General features: G+C 33.4%; 1 protein-coding gene across 16 annotated transcripts in view; it reads left to right on the top strand.

The window, feature by feature from the left end:
- Positions 1-20,334, top strand: part of ASPH (aspartate beta-hydroxylase) — a 99,088-nt gene that overhangs the window by 9,173 nt on the left and 69,581 nt on the right. For 12 of the 16 annotated variants that reach the window (XM_026841982.1, XM_026841981.1, XM_026841979.1 and 9 more), the window contains 3 exons: positions 17,548-17,637; positions 19,127-19,201; positions 19,707-19,868. In XM_026841982.1, the coding sequence (XP_026697783.1) occupies positions 17,548-17,637; positions 19,127-19,201; positions 19,707-19,868 (327 nt within the window). The other 4 variants (XM_026841993.1, XM_026841992.1, XM_026841991.1 and 1 more) reach the window with 3 other exon arrangements.

Genomic DNA, 20,334 nt, shown 5'->3' with positions numbered 1-20,334 from the left:
ATTGTAAAGAAAACGTTTGGGGTTTTGTTGTGTGATGGGTTTTATGGTAAAGATTATAAGATGTATTCTTTCAGTTTCTGTGTTTCCCTCTGATGTCCTAATCTTTTAAAAAGAAAATATGCTCCTATACTCCATGTTATATTTTATAAAAAGAATTGCCCAGGAGACTTATTAAAGAGTGTTATTCTTGACTTTGTGCAAAACCAGGGGCATCTATATGGTTTTTCACATGCTTACAGAAATGCTGTCTAAAGCCTGGGGTCTTTTGTGAGTGATGGTTTGGTTGTGGTTTTTTTAATGCCAGATTCTGGCAGAATAGAATGATAGAAATTATTATAATTCTATGTTTATAATTTAAGAGGGTTTTGGGTTTTTTTTAAGATTTATGTTTCTATTCTTAAATGGAGATTTCATTCTTCATTAAATATTCTTACTTTGGTTTATGTCTTTACATCTTGCTTCGTCCAAATTTTGAAAACAAATTAGAAAGATGACTGACTATCATGCATCAAGTTAAGTCTATAAAATTTAATTTTTATAGAACTAAGCCATGGAAGAAGTTGGAGAGGGATATTTATAATACCTTGATTGCCTCCTGGATTCAATCTGTCATTTTTAAACCTTTGGGCTATCCAGTGAAAAATTATAGAGAATGGCTGGTCACTCAAGTAGAGGTTCTGGACATCCAGGTACAAGGATGTGGAACATCATGGACTTGGAAGTTTCCTCAGAATTGTCAGTGATACTTTCACTATGTCCTGTAAGAAAAATGTGTTGAAATGTGTTCAGTGTCTCTGCCATGAACTCCTTTATCTTGAATGTTTCATTAACCTGCACCTAATATTGCTTTGTAGTCTGCATGTGCAACATGTTCACTTAATTTTACGTCTCAACAGTCTGTCTTCACCCTTAGCCCACTTTTCTGCTTCTTCTTTCAACATGAAGGTTTCTTCTGGTTAGAAGTGGAGGAAATTCCTCCCTTTCCTGCTTTAAAGCTTACAATAATTGACACTTGTCATTGCTTGGTCATTCTGTTGTACTTTTTCTGAATGGAAAAGTTGAAATGTTATTTAGAAATAACTGTAAAAGTGGATTTTAATTTAAAAACAAACAAACCAAAACTGGAGGAAAAATAGAAAGCATTAAGCATGGCTTCTTTGTATTTTACAGATGCCAGTTAGATCAGTGAGTCTTGTAGCCCAAGATAGCAACTCCTAGTATCAGAGAGTTTAGAAGTGATGAGCTCTTTCTTCACTCTACTGTAGCTGTCTTTAGTCTACTTTAGATGTAACAATACAAGCACCCTTTATATTGGCTACCTATTCATTTTTATCTAGTGTTCTGTGTATCCTCAGGTTTGAAATTAATTCCTGAGGATCAAGTGTCTCATGTAGAATACATGTCATAGAAAAGAATGATTGCGAACTGTGTCAAAAGAACCCAAACAAGCAAACAAACTGCAAAACACCCCCCACCCACCCCCCAGCAATTAGAGGCCTCACTTCTAAGCAAAATCAGAATTCTGCACGGTAGAATAAATGTTATCCTTAACAGTATATCTATGATAAATTTATTTAAATACTGTTTGTTTTTAAATGCTATTCTCAGCTATCAGTTGCAAGCTCTCAAATTTGAACATGGTGTTTTTTAAGAAAAAAAAAAAGGCAAATTGGATGATTTTTAAGTAGTGGAGGATTACTGTTAAAAAAAACATTTAAAGGTAAATGCTGTGGCAAGAAATCTGAATATAAATGGATTTTGTTTTAGAACTGGGAAGAAGGGAAATCAAAACTGCCACCTTTTTTAAAGATTTTTGGCATAATACTGTGCATGCTTATTGTCCAAATTATAGTCTGTACTTTGAAAGATTCAACTTTATTAACATCTTTTTATTTCCTAATTAGCATTCCTGTAAAGACTGCTGTCTGTGACATGAGATGTCTTTCACAGATCCTCCTTTTACAGTTTCCTCTTTCCACCTAACTTCTGTCTCTTTTTTTTCCTTCCCCCTCTCTCTTTCTTTCTCTCTCTTTCCTCTATTCTTGTGTAGGCCTGACCAAAGATGGCAGTAATGAAAATATTGATTCCCTTGAGGAAGTCCTTAATATTTTAGCAGAGGAAAGCTCTGATTGGTTTTATGGCTTTCTCTCATTTCTCTATGATGTATTGACTCCTTTTGAAATACTAGAAGAAGAAGAGAGCGAACCTGCAGATGATGTTGATGGTACGTCACAGAATGAAGGGGTTCAGGGAAAAAAGACTTGTGTTATTTTGGATTTACAGAACCAGTGACTGAGAGACTAATTTGATTGGCTTTTGAAAATGTTCATGAAATCATAACAGGAATTTATGGCATTGAGGGGAAACTCCCAAATGGACGCTATAAGATTGAGTTTAAGTCAGCCATGCAATGTAGTTTCACTAGTTGAAAGCCTTTCAATGACTTTTCCATTTTTGTGACAGGATGACAAATACTACACAGTTGTGTAAATATGTAGAATAAAACATGTATCTGTGGTTGTGTAGTTGGTTTCTGTATGTGCTTCAATTTGTGCATTTTGTGCACAAAACTTACAAAGCTCAGTGTAATAACCTCTACTGTTAACACTATAACATTTGTCTTTCTAGCAAACATTAACTGAAGCATTTTGTAACAGCCTTGATTGTATTCTAGCATGACTACATTATGTAAATACATACTTATATGTTAATCCTTAATATAGACATGACAATAATTCTTCTGTGAAATATAATTTTAATAAATAATTTATTTTGCGATGCAATGATTTCTCAGATAGATTCTTTTTATCTGTTCAGATAAAAGCACCTCACTTGAAAGTGCTTGAAAATTTTACAGAAACATTTATTTTTAAGTTAGCTAACATCTGTTGTATTCAGAAGATACGATGTCATTATATGGTTTATTCCCACTGATGTCTGTTTTCAAACTAAGTTTTCAGTAATTTTTTTTGATATAACAATCACATCACAAGGGCTGTTCTAAATTTGTTTGAGATTTTTTAAGGTGGGCCTTTCATGGAGGTGGGAAGCTGTGATTATGTACTTCTAATGTAATACTGAATATATTAAAGACTAATTGGAAATTAGAATTTAATGTCTTCTATTCCTTGCTAAATTCAAGAACTTAATGCAATTTTGCAAATTATAAAACAGTTTCACAGGAAAAGGATTAAGACAGTTGTTCCAAAAATATGTTTCGTGTACGTGAATTCTGCCTGCTATCATAAAGTTATTGGTATAGAAAGGGGAGTTTGTAATTGTGTTCTGCAGTTTGTAGCAGGTATTAAAAGCTGAAACCAAACTGTCATTTTAATACATGAATAGTGTACTCAATCTGATTATTATTAAAACTATATGAAATTGATTATTGTGATCCCTTAAGTTTGTATCTGTTTCCCATATAGTGTTTATACTCATTTTAGTGGATGCAGGCTGAAATTTAGCCTGTTTTTAAATTACATGAATTTTCACTTGCTTGGGCATGGCAGTTCTAAAGCAATTTAACATGCCTGTTTCAAAAAAGCTTTCCTTAAATCATCCAACTCAGGGTTCTACTCGATCTTTAAAAAGTAATAAAGAAAAAATGTTAAACGAAGTGGGGGGTTTTTGTGTTGTTTTTTTTAAGTTGTGAACTGTTAATACTGCTGCTTAAGATTTACAAATGAAATAGAGCAACAAGAACATGAGTCACATTTTCTTCCAAATATTTGAGGATTAGTACATAAGGAGGTTACACATAAATTTAATGGGTTTTAGGATGAGATATATGAAGTATAAGGCAAAGAAAATAAAAAAACCCCATGCATTATGAAAATGAACGCTAGTGTATCTATGGAATATTTCTGAGAAGTTTCTTAGAAGTGAAAGAAACTTCCAAAATATTTGAGACATAAGAAATGAACAAGCTTGGTTTGTTTTGTTTGGTGGTTTGTTTTTTTTTTCTCTTTTAATTTTAGAATGAATCTGAATTAGAAATTAGTTTCATCACTATTGTGATGTATCTCTCAGTATGAATTAGAAAAATTGTCCTGGAACATTGAATTCTGTTGTAGATGCTTCAGCAATGGAACTAGATAGTTAAAATAGACATTGATCATCTGATGAAGTTTCAAGTGAAATAGAGATAGATATTTTGCTTGAACCATGAGGAAGCTGCAGGCACTGAAATAGGTAATGGTCACATCAGTAAACCGTAAATTAATTTCACTTGGGCTAGGGAGATGAAATGAAGGCCAAGAAAGTTCTGATTTGATAAAACCAACCTTGTGTGTAAGTTCTCTCAAAAATAATTACAGTAGGAATGAAGAATTTGTGGGAGGAGAAAAAGGGTCAGTGGGGAAGACATAGGAGAAATGCTAACAGTGAGTTGCTGGAGTACTTAGTTTCTGGAATATAGGGGGGTGTGGTGTGTGTGTTTCAGAAGTGTTCACTCTTGCCTGGTGGTGTTCTGTTGAGTTAACAATTAAACCCTCACCAGTGGTGAGCAGAGCTATCAAAGCTCTCCTAGAGTTTGGGATAGCAGAGTTTGGTTTTGCTGTATGGCATGAATTGTGATTGCAAGCAGCACTTGACTAGTAAGGGTGGTAATAAGATTTAGATGAGTCTTCAGTTATATCAGCATGGTGTGTTGTTTGTTGGTTTGTTGTTTTTTTTTTTTTTAAAAAAGCATTTTAATAGCAAAAAGGTTGAGCTGAGTATGATGTGCAAATAAGGAAGGAAAACTGAACTGTGTATCAACTCTTGTTTATAAGTCCACACAAAGTGTTTAAAATTAGTTGAGGGAATTGAAACCTAAACTTTTAGTTTAATTTTTGATGACTATCAATTATATAAAATGCAGTCAGTATATTAATGTTTTTTAAAAAGTGCAGAAAATTTTTAAAGTGCTTTTAAACTGTAGGTAGAAAGCTGTAGCAGCTTTGGCTTCTAATATTATTCTAGAATAATTATTTTAGAAGGCAAAGCTACTGCTTTCTACCTGCTGTTTTTGTTTTGAGAATTTAAAATAGGAGCAAATTAGTAGCAGGTTTTTTTAATGAGGAAAATACATTATTTAAGTGATAGGAACTTGCTAGGTTTTGTAGCTAGTAAAGAATGAAAATTTAGTGACTTCATGTTAAATTGGACATGGAGCTTTCATTAGCTACCTTCATATTCCTTACGAGTAACTTGTATTTAATTTTATAGAGCTCCAGAAGTAAATGTTTGTGACTAAAATTGTAGTCTGCTAGATTGGCCAGTGGAAATATGTGGAATGTTTTGCTTTCCTATTTTTTTGTGTTAGTAGATGTTTGTTATTTTAACTGCCAGTCTTCAGCTGAAGTGTACAACCTTCATACTACATTAACCTTTGTAGATTAAGCTCTTGCTTGCTTTGTTGTGTTACTAATGTAAAGAAATTGTAGGGAAAAAACCTTTAATACCCATATGTGTGAAATGGCTGAGAACTTATGGAAGGTTTGAACCCCAGATTTCTGTGACCACCTTCAACAATATTTAATTGGAAAGTAAAACAGTGTTTATATTGGGGGGGGGGGGGGGGGGGGGGAGAGCAGAATCACAATATACAGAATAACTTAGAATTGAAGAGAATAAACAGGAAATTGTTTGCTTATCTATTGAAATTTGTATTGAAATAACTTTTTGCCAATACTTCTCCTGGTGAGCTTTTTTTGAGAGTGTGTTCAATCTTTCGCTCTGGAAATTTGTTTCGAGGTCAGTGAATAAGGCTTACCATCTGTAGTTTTCATTTTATGGTAAGTTTATATTATTAGTTAGTCTCAGTTGTCCTTAGAAGAAATTGAATTTTTATGACAGTTATTCGTACAGATTACAGTTGGTTGGAGGGGTGGAAGAGGAATGCATTGAAGCATTGGAAGGATTTTCATTTCATTTCATGGTCAGATGGGGGGAAAAAACCCACCTATATTGTAAACGTGATCAGATTAGTATTTGAGAGCTGGGGGAAAGTCATTGTGTACAGTTCAGTCATTTTGGATAGATGCATACTATTTTCCCTATTCGATTGACATCAGTTAAGCAGGTATAATAACGATGGCACAGCAGCATGAAATACATTAAATATTGTCTTCCTTATGGTCAGTTAGGATTAATTCCTCAGCATAAAGGCAAGACTTGCTTGTTGGTTTCTTACATCTTCTCATACAAGATGCAGCATATGCATCTGTGACTTCAGAAAGAAAATGCTTTCTGGCCCATGTCTCTAGTTTAGATTTTTCCTCTCAAATTAGGCAGTTAAATAAGCAAGAGATATTAAAGCAACTTATTTGAGAATGTATTGAGAGTTGTTTTGGGGTTTTTTTTATGGTAGTTGTATGAATTAAAAAAACTGTCTTGTGTTTGGGAGGGTTGCAGGCTTTGGTATGCCCAGTGCTCTGCATGCAGGTAATGAGTTCAGTTTAAGGTAAGTAGGGTCTAGCTTTCTGTAGTAAGCTATTTTGTTTAGCAGAAGACCTTGTATATCCAATGTAGCATATTATAAATGCAGAATAGTAGTAATAATTATGTGCAAGTGCATAAACAAACATATTTTTCTGACTTGCAGTCATTCTGGAGAAGGAAAACAAAAAGGAGAGAAAAAAGATTATTAACAGTTTTGGTTTATAACTTGTTTTTATTTTCTAGTTCTGCAGTTTTAACATCTTTTGTTAACTTTCTGTGTGGTGAAGGAGGTTTTTGATGGGACCTAATCAATTAAGGCAAAAGTCTGCACACAAGCCCTAATGTTAAAAGCTTGACACTTTCTGTTCTGTTACCCAGGCCCAAATTGCAGAAAGGTAGCAAGTTCTGTCTGTCAGCTGCATAGTGCTAAACCTTGACCATATGCTTTCTATGGTAAATGAGAAGTAGCCCTTTCTCACGTGTAACTGGATAAGCCATCTTAATTAATTATCTTGCATTTGTTCATGATGCTGCAGGTTAAAAGGGTTTATGCAGGTAGGTGTTGTAGTGGAACTGATTTACAGGAATTTTTTGATGTGTCAAAGCCTTTTCTATAGCAAGTCTATTAAAGTTTTCAGTATTATTAAATGAATAATACAGAATTTGCATATGCAGAAATAAATGTCAGGTTTCTCAGTATATTGTTAAATATGAGAATGTTATCTGTCAGCATCTGTGGAACTGCTCAGAAAGACTGAATGCTGTTATGTTTGTTTTGCAATGCTTATCTTTCTGAATAAAACTAGTATTCATATATTTTTCATGCTGGAAATCTAAAGCTGTGCTCTCGATTGGGCGTTCTGTTTGTGGAGGTGGAAGATTTTTATGAGGAAATGACTGGATCTTGTGACAGTTAGAATGCTCTGTAATAATCTATGTTTTAAAGAATCAGTTAAGAACCTGTTAACCTATCATTATGCATTATGTAAAAATAGCCACTTTGACATAATTAATTTTTAGTATGACAATGTAAAGCATTTCTTTGGCAAATATTGGAAACCTGTCCAGCTATGTTAACTTTGAAGTCTACTTTTTAATTCACTGACTCTAATAGTAGCCATTTCTGACATTCCTCTATAAGCACATATGTGTTTATAAATTCTGTATTGCCAGCACTGGGACATTTATGTTGCAAGACTCAGTGGAAAAAAGAACAAACTTATAAACTAGCTCAAAAAGAGTGCAAAGACACGTAAATTGGAATTTAGAATAAGAGTCCACAAGTTTAGTTACATGATTCTTAAATTTTGGACATTGGTTTGCATTTCTCAAGACTATAAGAGCCTAAGTCTTTGCCAGTGAGTTAACTTAGATGCCAGATTTTATCACATGCCCCAGGACATTGGTATCTTTGAAAAGTGAAGTCTTTTGCACCCATGTCTTGCTTCAGCCTATTTGGGGTTCATAAATGAGACCTCCATGTGCTGTAGCCATTGTGGGGACCTGTTCCGGGTGGAAATCAAGATGGAGCAGGATTTCTGTCTTGTGATTATTACATAATATTAAGATTTTGAAATATATTATTCTACATACTTTTCCTGTAAATGGGACTACTCATAATATGTTACAGAATCACAGAATCATCAAGGTTGGAAAAGACCTTGAAGATCATCCAGTCCAACCATTAACCTGACACTGACAATTCCCAACTACACCATATCCCTCAGCACTTTGTCAACCCAACTCTTGAACATCTCCAGGGATGGGGACTCCACCACCTCCCTGGGCAGCCCATTCCAACACCTAACAACCTGTTCTGTAAAGAAATGCTTCCTAATATCCAGTCGAAACTGTCCCTGGTACAATTTGCGGCCATTCCTTCTTGTCTTATTGCTTGTTATTTGGTTAAAGAGACTCATCCCCAGCTCTCTGCACCCTCCTTTCAGGTAGCTGTAGAGGGCGATGAGGTCTCCCCTCAGCCTCCTCTTCTCCAGACTAAACACCCCCAGTTCCCTCAGCTGCTCCTCATACGACCTGTGCTCCAGACCCTGCACCAGCTTCGTTGCCCTTCTTTGGACACGCTTGAGTAATTCAATGTCCTTTTTGTAGTGGACTAAACATGACTTACAGAATTGTCATGCATTGATAATTTTCTGAGAATCTTAACACTTTTCACTGTATAAAAGCAGTTTGAAACAAATTACTGCTTGCCTGAATATTTAACAAGTGAAATATCAATAATCAGTGAACAAGCTATTGTGTAATCTTTCCATGTAGTGCTTATATTTAAAGTTAATTTCAAATATCTGTATGATAATTTCTGTGTATACAGATCTTTGTGAAATTTTCTGTTTTCCCTGTCAAGACATGCTTTTAAGAGTATTTCTTAAAATATCTAGTAACATTTAATTTTTCTATGAAAAGAGGGGAGGAGCTGGAAATTTCAATATGACTTTGTGCAACTTCAAGTATCTTTTATTATTTATATTTTTACTTGTGCTGTGGTATAACAGAGTTGGAGTCTATTCTTCCTTTTAGATGAGAAAATTGTTTACTTATTCTTCCACAAACTGCTTAGAAGTAATAAGATGGAATAATTAATTTAGTGAAGTTAAAACTCTGGACTTGAACAATGATGGTAATTTGTGAGGGAAGAGTTTAAAGAGGCTTTCATATCCCAGGTTTGTAAGGAAATAGAGCTAAAAAGTTGTATTTTTACCTGGCTGACCTATTTTTAAGAAATTTTGGGCACAATGTCAATGTTTGATATTTTGAAAACATGTAAAACAGAAATTAGGTGCAAGTGGATTACAGTAACGTCAATGGCTGTGTTCTTTAAATTTGTGAACTTTTATTGTAGTGTAGGATATGGTTGTTTTGTTCTTTAAAAATAAATGTTGAGGTCTATTGATGCCGTTTGGGTAATTACTGTTTTCTGGAAACCTAAGATTTAAGTTCGGTTGTCCAACGTAGATGCTTTATATGTCTGATTGAGAAGCCTAATGTTGAGACGTGGGAATATCTCTTCTAGTTTAATAAGATTATGAGTTCTAAAAATATATTTACCATAACTTTTCTTAACTTTCTAGTTGGATTTTTGGTAATGCACATGACTTAAGATAGTTGTGTTTATGGGATTTAGGTTTTACGCCACAGCAGCATTGATAATCCAATCTCTTTTTATGGTATTAGAAACATGAAGCTAACTATTATCTGTATTTTGGGGAATGCTTTTGACTTCCTGTGTCTTGTGGAACTAGGTATAAAGCACAATCAAGATGCTAAATGAAATTGAGCTACAGTGTGGAAAGAGGGCAGCACCTGACTTTGGACAATAGGGTTTTTTTTAATAAAAGCTTTGCAGTCTTAGTCTAAAGTAAAGCAGTATTTTAACTGAACTGAAATGGCGACTGCCTTTTAGAAAATGAGCAATACCTTTGCCAAAATATATTTTCCAAGAAACATAAATTGTAATTCATTATAAGAAAATACTCTCATTAATATAATCTACAGTACATACATACTTGAAGATCTTTTTCATTAATATGTTTATTAAATATTTATAGAATTGTATAGAAAAATGAGTTAGTGGGTTTGAGAGAACTGACACAGTACCTAGCAGAGATATCAATTGGGATGTTGGTCATAATTATGTGGCATGATGCTGTCTGGAGAGAGCTGAACTAGCTTTAAGAAGTTAAGCATCTCAAGTAGCGTGCATCTGATAATATATTTTCCTTGGATTAATTAGTCTTCCATCAGTACTTGTGGTGGTCTCACTACTGAAGATGCTTTATTCTTAACAAGTTAGCATTTGGTATCTCTCCATAGCATTGCAGTGTGCTATGTAAAAATAACTTTTTACATAGCATGGCAGATCGGAAAATTTTATGTCATGTTTGTTGAACATCACAGATACATTCATAACCTGTTTCCATTTTGCAACAAATCAGGTGAGGAGCCAGGAGGGGTAGCCAAGAAAAAAACTAAAGTCAAAGGTATTTTCAATGTTCTTTTTTCTTGTGGAACTTTATGCAGATAGTGATGTCTGAAATGCATGCGCATTGCAAGTACAGATTGCAGGTTATAATAATGTTTACTAATACTAGCTGTTTTCGCTGTGTTGTCTAATGGTGCAGCAAACTATTATCCTCCCCATTTTTCAGTAAGATTATTTTTTGCTACAGATCGTAATTTAATGGTAATGTGAGTGCTTCCTAACTAGAGATTATATTTTGTTTTGCAAATTTTTACAACAGCTGTCTTGTTTGGATTGTAAGTAGTTTATGATAACTTCATATTCTGCATGTTCAAAAAAATGTTCTGGTCTATATGCAGATTTTGCTCTGTGTGAAATTCTCCTTTAGTTATCTTTCATGTCTTTCATAAATTTGTGATACGATTACTATATTGGACTTGAGCATCTTAATTTCTGCTGAAGTCTGTACTTCCAATACTTTTATCTATTTCTTACACAATGAGAAATTTAGGTAAAGTTAATAACTTCAATATTTGCAGGACTGATTGCAGTGATGATACTTTAAAATTTTCAAAAAGCTTATACTAGGATAGCTTGTAACTGATTTATGTGATATATTTATTTATAATTGCGTTACTGTATAAAGAGGACATAATGGTCTGAATGTGTTGAGTGGAACAGAGTGACTAAAAAAGCTAATTAGCCTCAGCAAAACACTGAAGTATGAGATGTACTTCAGGTGCTTAACTTTTTAGATGTTCTTAGTTACCTGCACACAACATGGTGCTACGTAAAGAAGTCTCTTTGTTGCTTTAAGGACACGTAGACGTTAATGTGTTTTTTTCTAGCAGTATGTGAAAAATGCATGCTGTTTTGAATACAAACTCGTATTAGGAAAAAAGTGCATTTGCTGAAGGAAGCTCTCATGCTTATAGGAATATGACTTAGCATCTTGCATGCAAGTTGAAATTTTTAGAATTTGTTCCACATTGTGCTTAGTATGACTTGGTTGCAAATTGTGTGTTTCCAATAATGTAATAAATGGCATTTAACAATTCATTCCTGAGCTTTGGATTATTTTTCTATGTTTGATATGAGAATGAAGAAATGGTATGATATATTTCAAGTGCTCTATGTCAAAAAACAGTTGGAAGGAAATGTGATATTACCCCTTTTAGACAAAGTTGTGTGATTGAATTGTTCACAGAAATGTTACACAGCAGTTAGAGGCAGATGTTACAGGAGAAATGTGTTGCTTGCCTGCTTTTTACGTTAACAGACTGCAGTTTCTCTCAAAAGTTTAAATAAAAATAGAGCTGTTGTATTTTAGATATAAAATATTTATTTTTTAATAATGTGGGAGTATTAATTTTAGAATTAAATACAAATATTGCATAGAGATTTAATGGAAAAATTTCTAGATTTTATTGAGCTAAAAATTCCTTATTCTGGAGAATACTGCTGGTAATGACAATTTTTTTCAAAGCTGTGAGCAAAGTGGAAGTAAAGTTTGAACATTTAAATTTCAAGGATGCTGTTCTGACTCTTCTTATGTGTTATCTAGATACCATGTCACAGCCAAATGTGAATTGAAATAGAGAAAATAAGTGCAAGAGAGACAATTCAAAAAGTAAAACAAACAGTATAGTATTACTAATAATGATGATACAGATGGAAAAGCAAAGGTTTAGGAATTACTTTACAATTGTTTTCATGAATATGGTCAAACCAAGTTAACTTCTTTGGAGTTGTTTTAATTGACTAAGTGATCCCTATTCTTAATAATTGTGTACTTATTTCTTACTTTTGTAAAATATATACTTCAGATATATTTTTTTAAGTCTTGGTTTAATCTGAGGTAATATCAGTAACATGTAATATACATTAGTATTGTTATAACACCTTCATTTGTAGTTGTGGAAAGTTGAGAAAATTGTGAAAAAAGTTTCTTTTGGAGATATTCTTGACATATCTAGATCCTACAGTTGTCATACCATTGTCAAAGATTCAAAATTCACTGTAATTTTCATGCTCACAGACAAAAATGGTTTTAGCGTTCTGCAGAAGTTATTTAACAGTAAGATAACAGAGGCATGGTTTTCACTAGATTAATGCTTTATTCTGATGCAGTTCAGTAAGCTAAGGTTATTGGCTGGCTGCATGGTGTGAGATATTGCTAAAATTTGAAACTAATTTGTTTAAATTGCTTAAAGCTTATATAGTTAATTATACAAGTTTAAATTGGCATCTAACAAATATTAAGTAAGAATTCGAACAAAGCTTTTTAGATAGTTGTTCATAAGATGTTTTCTGATACAAGAATGGTTCTCTTATTGAACATTTCCTCTTTTTTAAATGAAAAACTAAAAAGTAAAAGAAGCTATTAAAGAACCGCTCAAGAAATTAAGGGAGAAGCAGGAATCCAAGAAGGAGGAAATCAAAGATGAGGAAGAAAAAAAGAAAGCCAGGAAAGGAAAAGATGCTACTGATCGAAAGGACAAGAAAGCTCTTGATACGAATAAATTAAAGAAAGATTCTGACAAGGCTAAAAGAGACAGAGGAAAGGAAAAAGAAAAAGGCCTAGATAAAAATGTAAAATCCAAGGAGACTACAAAAAAATCAGCCAGTGAAAAGGATGGTACTATTCAGGTGGGAAAAGACAAAGAAACAAAAAAGATAGTTAAAAACCTATCCAAGGAAGACAAGAAAGAAAAGAAATAGAGTTCTGGTTCTGCTAATGAGGAACAGACCTCAAGAATGAGAAATTCAGCATATTTATATGAATGTGGTAAATACAGAATAAGAAGATACAGTTTTCTGGAAATAGGTGTGAACAAAGGCTATATATAATAATTTTTTGAAAACTGTTAAGCGTGTGCTGGCATTGTAAACACAAAGCAAAAACGTCTGCTGTGAAACTGAAATATGTAAATAATGTTAATATGTCTGGTTAACAATGTGTATTGAAAATGGAAATGTCAAACTGATGCCAGTTACTTCAAGCATACTCTCATTCTGTGAGGTTTTTTTTTCCTTTTCTTGTTTCCTTGTATTAAAATGCTATTTTATTGATGTGGGGCTAAAAGTGTAATGTTGTGTATCAAATGCAAGTTTAAAAGCAATATTTAGAGGATTATCTGGACATATATAGTGGAAACTCACAGGAAGGTATTTCTGTTTCATTAAAACAACCAAGAGGAGCATTGATAGAATGTATTGACATAGGAATTTTGCAAATAAATGTAAATTATTCCCTGCTAAACTTTTTTCCCCTAAGTGGAGTAAGAAAACTACTTCATACATGAACACTCAAACCAGCTTGCTTATGAGACTTCAGAAATAACCAACCAAAACATTGCAACACTTATGTTTATTGACCCTGTGACAATACATTCTGCTTTCTTCTTTATTTATTTTTTAGTTATCTTTAGGTCTGAAAATTTGTTTCATTGTCACTTCACAGTTAACCGTGTCCTGAGTTTTCTGAGTTTTCCAAGCTTGTGGTAATGAATTAGGCTACCACTGATTGGTATTGTTTGATTCCAATCACATTTTAAGAAGTGAAAAGCTACTACTACTACTGTATTTTGGTTGAACTTGATTAGAGAACAGCTTATGTATTTTTGTGACTATTATTTTCTTCAAACACTTTTCAAGTACATGATACTTCTGTAAGCAAGCTCTTCTGTTAGTTTGCTCTTATAGCTTCTGCATTTTTAGCACAAAGGAGCGATTTATCCAGCCCTCTTGTTTTGTAACTTTGTTTATTTTACATTTCTCTAGATATATTTCAGTTTGTTTTTGAATCTATATTTGCTTTCAAGTTTATATGGGAAATGAACATTTTCTAATTTTACTAGACAAATAATACTGCTTAGTATATTTAATTGCACAGTAAAATTACACAAGATTCAGAACAAAATTTAAAGTGACAGTTGAAGGTTTTATTATTGTTATACTGCAGTATTATTTTAAAGAAAACAAAATTAAGGAGCAAAATTGAGCATGAGCAGCATATGCATATGGGTGATGGTGTAAGTTTAAAGTCCTGAAAGTTATGTTCATGGTTTTGCTTAAACTTTGTGTATAACAGTTGGCAATACACTTACTTCAGACTTTTGATACAGCACATACTTGTCTGTAAGATGCTTTGATCCCTAGAGGTATAAGATGTGGTAAGAGGGTAAGATATAATCTGATTTTTCTTTTTTTTTAAGGGAAAATTATGAAAAATACTTCAAATGAAAGCAATAGAAAATAGTACAGTGGCTTAAGATTCTAGCCGTGATAATTAACAGAGATGATATACTGAGCTATTTTCTAAATATTTATATATGTGTGAAGAAGGGAAAAGTGTATGTTGTGAACATTATAGTGCTCAGCAAAAAAACTTGACAGAATGAAGATCTAATAAATGCACTTGCATAATGAACATTTTCTCTTAGGTTTCAGTGATGGTAGACATGTTTACTCATCTTTGCTCCGATAAGTGTTAAGATACATATTTGACAGAGGAGCACTCAAATCACATGAATGGTGGCACAATGGTATACTGCACATCACTTTTTATTTTCTTCCCTAATCGGACAGAAGTTGTAACTCTGGGAGTGAAATTTCACATGAGTTGCCTTTCTGATTAATATATTATTGTATCTATAGCTCTGGTTCTGCACAATCTGGATCTAAAAAAGTTTGTTTGGTTATTTTTGTTTTTTTGAAAGACATTTTATTTGAGCAGCACTTCAAGCTATACAGATAGCCACACAATAAAATGAGATTTTTGCCTCAATGATCTGTTGTGCTGTTGTACATCTCTATGAAAAATTATTGTCATTAAACTTAACATGGTGAGTTACCTCATAAGCTCAAAAAATGCACCACACAAGTGAAAACTGAGTGCAACTTTATTTTAATAAAAAGATGAGAGAAAATAGTATCTTGCAAAAAGTAAATGACTTAACATATTATATACTCAAGAGGACTGAATAGGAATCAGTGGTAAACGTGTAATAGAAGTGTATAAAAAGCTTGAAAGCAAAGTTAGTTGAGAAATGTGCCAGCAAAACAAAGAAATATTCTTGCTAGTCCCTTTTTTCCTTTTACACACTGTAAGCTTGTTGGCTGTGAAATATTGATTATCTTCTGAAATACTTAAAATCCGTTTATTATTAATGAAACAAAGCAAGTGGTTGTCTGGAATTGGAGATGTGTTATTGTCTCATGTTATTGGAGAACATGAACACACTTATTTAAAGAGGTCTCTATGTAAGGGTAGTGAATTGTATTTGTGAAAGCAGGGTTGCTGTTACTACGTTTCCAAATTCTGAAGTGTGAGACAGTAGCTAATATAAGTAACTAGTTTTGTCTCCATATGTAGTTAAAGATAATTGTAAGACAAAGTAAATTCTTACTCTTGTAGCCATTAATATTACTGCAGCAAAAGAAGAATGTAAGTCTTAATAATATTTTGTAATAATTCAGGGTTATTTTAATGACAAAGAAGAAAATTGTTAAAAAATTTTAAGTGTAAATTCAGCTTTTTTCTTCTAGCTTCTGGTCTTGACTCCATAGTAGCGGACTTTTAGTTACAGTACTTTTAGATAGAGCTTAACTACTTATCTTTATGTAATTTAAATAACATAAAAAGGTGTAAGTAGAATTCATTCTGTTATTCCTGTTCCCATTACTTATGTAGAGTAATGGAATAAATGTTTTTCTCATGAGTCAAAAATCTTTCTAGTGTACACAAAGTTGTCAAGAGGCATACTAGTCCTAATTGTATTGAGATATGTTTGACTGCAGTAGAAATCTAGTAATTATTAAAATACAAAACAACTTTACTGGCTTGAAATAGAATACTTATATTGATTCGCTTAAAGTTACTGGAGATTGTTATCATTGCAGGAGTGTTCATTGTAGTGTATCATCTGCTTTCTTAAATTCTGTTTTTCTGTTGATTTCTGTGCATATAGCTCTAGAGAAACTAGTTTGTTTGGGGCAGTGTGTGTGTGTTTAAGAAGATAGTTTTATCTTAATTGACCTTGGAACTTATACCTAAATATAAACCTAGGAAAAATTATGTAGGACTATAGGAGAATTACATTTGGTAGGGACTTCAGGAGATCCTTATTCTAACATCCTTCTCAAAACAAGGTCATCTCTGAGGTATACCAGGTTATGCTGGCCTTTACCCAGCGTGGTCTTTAAAACCTCCAAAGATGGGAATGCACAACCTTTCTGTGCAGCCTTTTCCACAGATTTGACTGTCGTGAAAGGGTGTGTGTGGGTGCGTGTGTGTATGTGTAATTTTTTCTTATATCCAGTCTGAACTTGTCTTGTTTAAGTCTTGCTTGAATCCTTCATAAGGGATAGTTGAGAGGAGGATTAGACTGATACCAGTACATTCTTTCTTAAGGATGTGGTGTCTTAAGATGTGGCATAATCTTCCAAGGCTATGAATTATCTTTATCTGCTACCATGGTGTTGATCGTTCCAGTTATTGGTTGCTTTCTTTTAATTGTGTTTTGATCTAAAAAACCTCTGTGGTATAGATAATAAGCATCTGACTTTTGAAATTCCACCAGTCATACTTTTTCCGTGGTGATTTAGTTGTCAAAAGAAACTGGAGATTGAGATCACTTATTCTGAAGAACCTACAGTTCTCTTCAACAGATCTAAGAGTTAACATACAAATTTAAAATACCTGTTATTCTGAGCATCATTTTGTAAAGTTCAAATTAGTTCTCCATAAAACCTAAAAATGCTGATCACATGAAGCACTTTTTGCCCAAAGAGAAAAATGGTAAGGAAAAACCTTCTGCCTGTTTTTCTCCTGGATACTGAACAGATGTTGAGAATAGCATAGTCATTTGTTCAGTCTCTTTGAAATAAAGGCAAGTGCTTAAATTTCTGTCCCTTTTTTCCCCTTGTGTGTTTGTCTTCAAAACATTTGTTTATTATCTGAATACACTTTAGTCTTCATATATATCACTGTATATCAGGACCACCCTGTAATTGTAATTAATTGTTTGAATGCATTTTGGAGAGTTTAACATTAAATTAATTTAATGGATGCAACTTTCTTAGTTTATAATTGAATCAGATCAAAAGGAGTATAAAGTTAACTTTATAACTGAAAAATGCAGGCCTTAAAGAAAGATCTGTCCCAGCACAGCCAGCATCACCAGAATTTGAGGAGACCATCCAGCCTGCTGAGAAGTCATATGTTGAATCAGGTAAGGCCTTTCGTAAACCATAGGTGAAACAATGCTTCATTTGAATTGTAATTCTGTTCCTCAATATGTAAACTCATTGTGTTATTTATTTCTGGAGAAAAAGGAGTCTTTAATCACTTTTATGTGTTGCTTGTCCACTGATTTAATGGGAATCACTCTTCATAAATTTATATAATCACTGATCATGAAAAGTTTATAATTTAAATGTCTAGAAGGCACTCTTGTCAGCTTTCATGATTACCACTGGAACCACATCTCATCAGAATAACTTTCTGCTGATGTACAGTTGTGGTTTTGGTACACATGCAACAGTGTACCCAATCAGAATAGCAGCAAATTTTCCACCTTAAACAAAACCAACAAAAAACAAAACCAGAAGAAAAAAAAACCAGCAACCAACTTAATAAGGTTTATCAAATATTCACTTTTCTACTAAAACCAATACCATACAGTAAGTACAGTTTCTGGTGTTGAAAAAAATAATTTAAACATTTTAAAAGCCACATAAGTATTAGTAAAATTTAATAGGTTCAAGAGGGATTCAAGAAAATATATTTTTGCATGTCAGACTTCAGATACTTGATGTGCATTATAGTGTTATTCAGGATGCTTTTTCCTGTACCTTGAAGAGGCTTATCTTACTTGACGTTTGTGTGAACCTAACACAATAAGCCACAAATGTGGGGCATATCATCATTAAAATAGAATATATAATTTGTTTTAAAAGACTTGCATTACTTTTCTTAAGTTATAATTTATGAAATATGTTGTTAAGTTGTTATTTCCTTTTTTTTTCCCCCCATAACTGATACCATTTTGGATATATATTTGAAAAATGCAGCTATGATTTGGCTTTGTGCTGTTGAGTTTCTGAGGACATTTATACGAAGGCAACACTTCATAGAAATCTCCGTTATGTCCTGGTCTGGTGTGTTAGATGACAATCACTTGTCCCAGAATTCAGTTTGATTTATTCTGGTATGAATTGCCTGGGGCAGACCTTGATATTGTAATATTAGTATGTATTTTCCCTGTTTATAAAGTCAACAAAACACCTCTTCTGCAAGTGACATTTTCTTGTCAAATATGACGTGCTAGTTCTGCTGCCTAAATTGTAGGAAAGTAATGGATGAGAGTGTTAGTAAAATAATTATAGAAGAGAATTCTTGGGTTAAATAGTTAAGTTATTAATATTAATGTCACTGAGAAAAAAATATGCGCAGAAGATCCAGTGTAGATAAATTCTTCCGGTTCATCTTCAGAATGGATCTGATGTGACTGATGCAATACTTTCCATATTGAAGAGTAAGCAAAATGAAATTGTTTCTCTTAATTGCACGAGTTGCAGAGGTGCACCAAGTCAAACTCTATGGAACTTTATGGAATGGACTAAGAACTTTATGGAGGCTACTAAAAGCTGCAAGCCTTGAGCTGATGTTTAGACTTTGCCATTTGCACTTTCCTTCACTGCAATTTATAATCCTTTTAGAGCACAAGAATGCTGACGTAGAATTGGAAGAAGAATCTCATTCTGTTCTTCATGAAGCTCTCCATTCCCAGCCTGGTAATACATTAACTCTTAGAAATCACTGAAGAGTAGTAATAATACTGCCATAGGCTAGATGAATCTCGGAGTCTGGTTTTGGTATGCACTTAAAGCACTTCTGCTTGCGCACAGCATTCTACTCAGCTAATTTGTCATTTTTAAGAAAATTCAGAAAGTTCAGTCACCAAATCTTAAAACTGTTGTCTCTTACCCAGGGATGTTTGGCAGCAGTAGCTTAAATCAGCCAGTTGATAAAAACTTTCTCAAAATACTGTGCAAGAATGGGTAAACAGAGAGGGCTTTTACAGTGGTTCTTTCCATGAGCAAAGAAGGCACTGGCAAGTCAGTGCAGATACTTTGGGGTTATACTGCTGTAAGGTACAGACAAGTCATCTGGTCACCCTCCTTATCCCCATCAGGGACTAGTTGAAAAACACAAAGGGTGTGCTGAAGACTGAATATTTGCTGATAATAGAATTTACCAAAGAGTATGTGTTCTCTAACAATCTGTATTACTGATCAGGAGAGAGATACGAAGATGTAGATGAAAATATAAATGACCAGTGGCAAGTGAAGGAAGAAGTACCTGGAGAAACTGTTGAAGCGCCTACAACAGATGATTTGCTTAGAGAATTAGAGAATGAAATGCCAGAAGCGTATGAGACACCAGACTCAGTTCAGAAAGGTATCTGAATGACTAAGTATATTTAAAATTAAATTTTGCCAAAAATAAGGATAGATGAAAGGAAATACGTCTCATTACAAACCTGATTCTTAATTTCTACATGCAATACTTAGCAGATGTCATCACAGCAAGTATTATTTAGCAGATAAATATTTTTAAAATCAAAATGGAATATTTTAGTGCCATGTGTTTTGGAATCCAGGTAATTATATATTATTGTTTACTTACTATATATCGGCTTGCAACCAAGCAGATTAATCTGTGCTCCAGCTGTCCATATTTCCCCTCAGTAGAGAGACTTCTATAATATCTGTATGGAGTCTGCTTCTCAACTTTCTAGTTTATTAAACTAAATTTTAAGAGTTTATTAGCACAGACTTTTGTAAACAGACTTATTCTCGCTCTGCTTTCCTCTAATGTGGATCTCTTAGAGAATGTTATATATGAACTATAATGCAAGTCCTGC

The sequence above is a fragment of the Athene cunicularia genome, assembly GCF_003259725.1.
Source record: "Athene cunicularia isolate RWA chromosome 2 unlocalized genomic scaffold, athCun1 chr2_part1, whole genome shotgun sequence".
In the NCBI taxonomy this organism is placed as follows: Eukaryota; Metazoa; Chordata; class Aves; order Strigiformes; family Strigidae; genus Athene; species Athene cunicularia.
The sequence above is the reverse complement of the archived record's forward strand: the minus strand, read 5'-3'. Positions and strand labels throughout refer to the sequence as shown.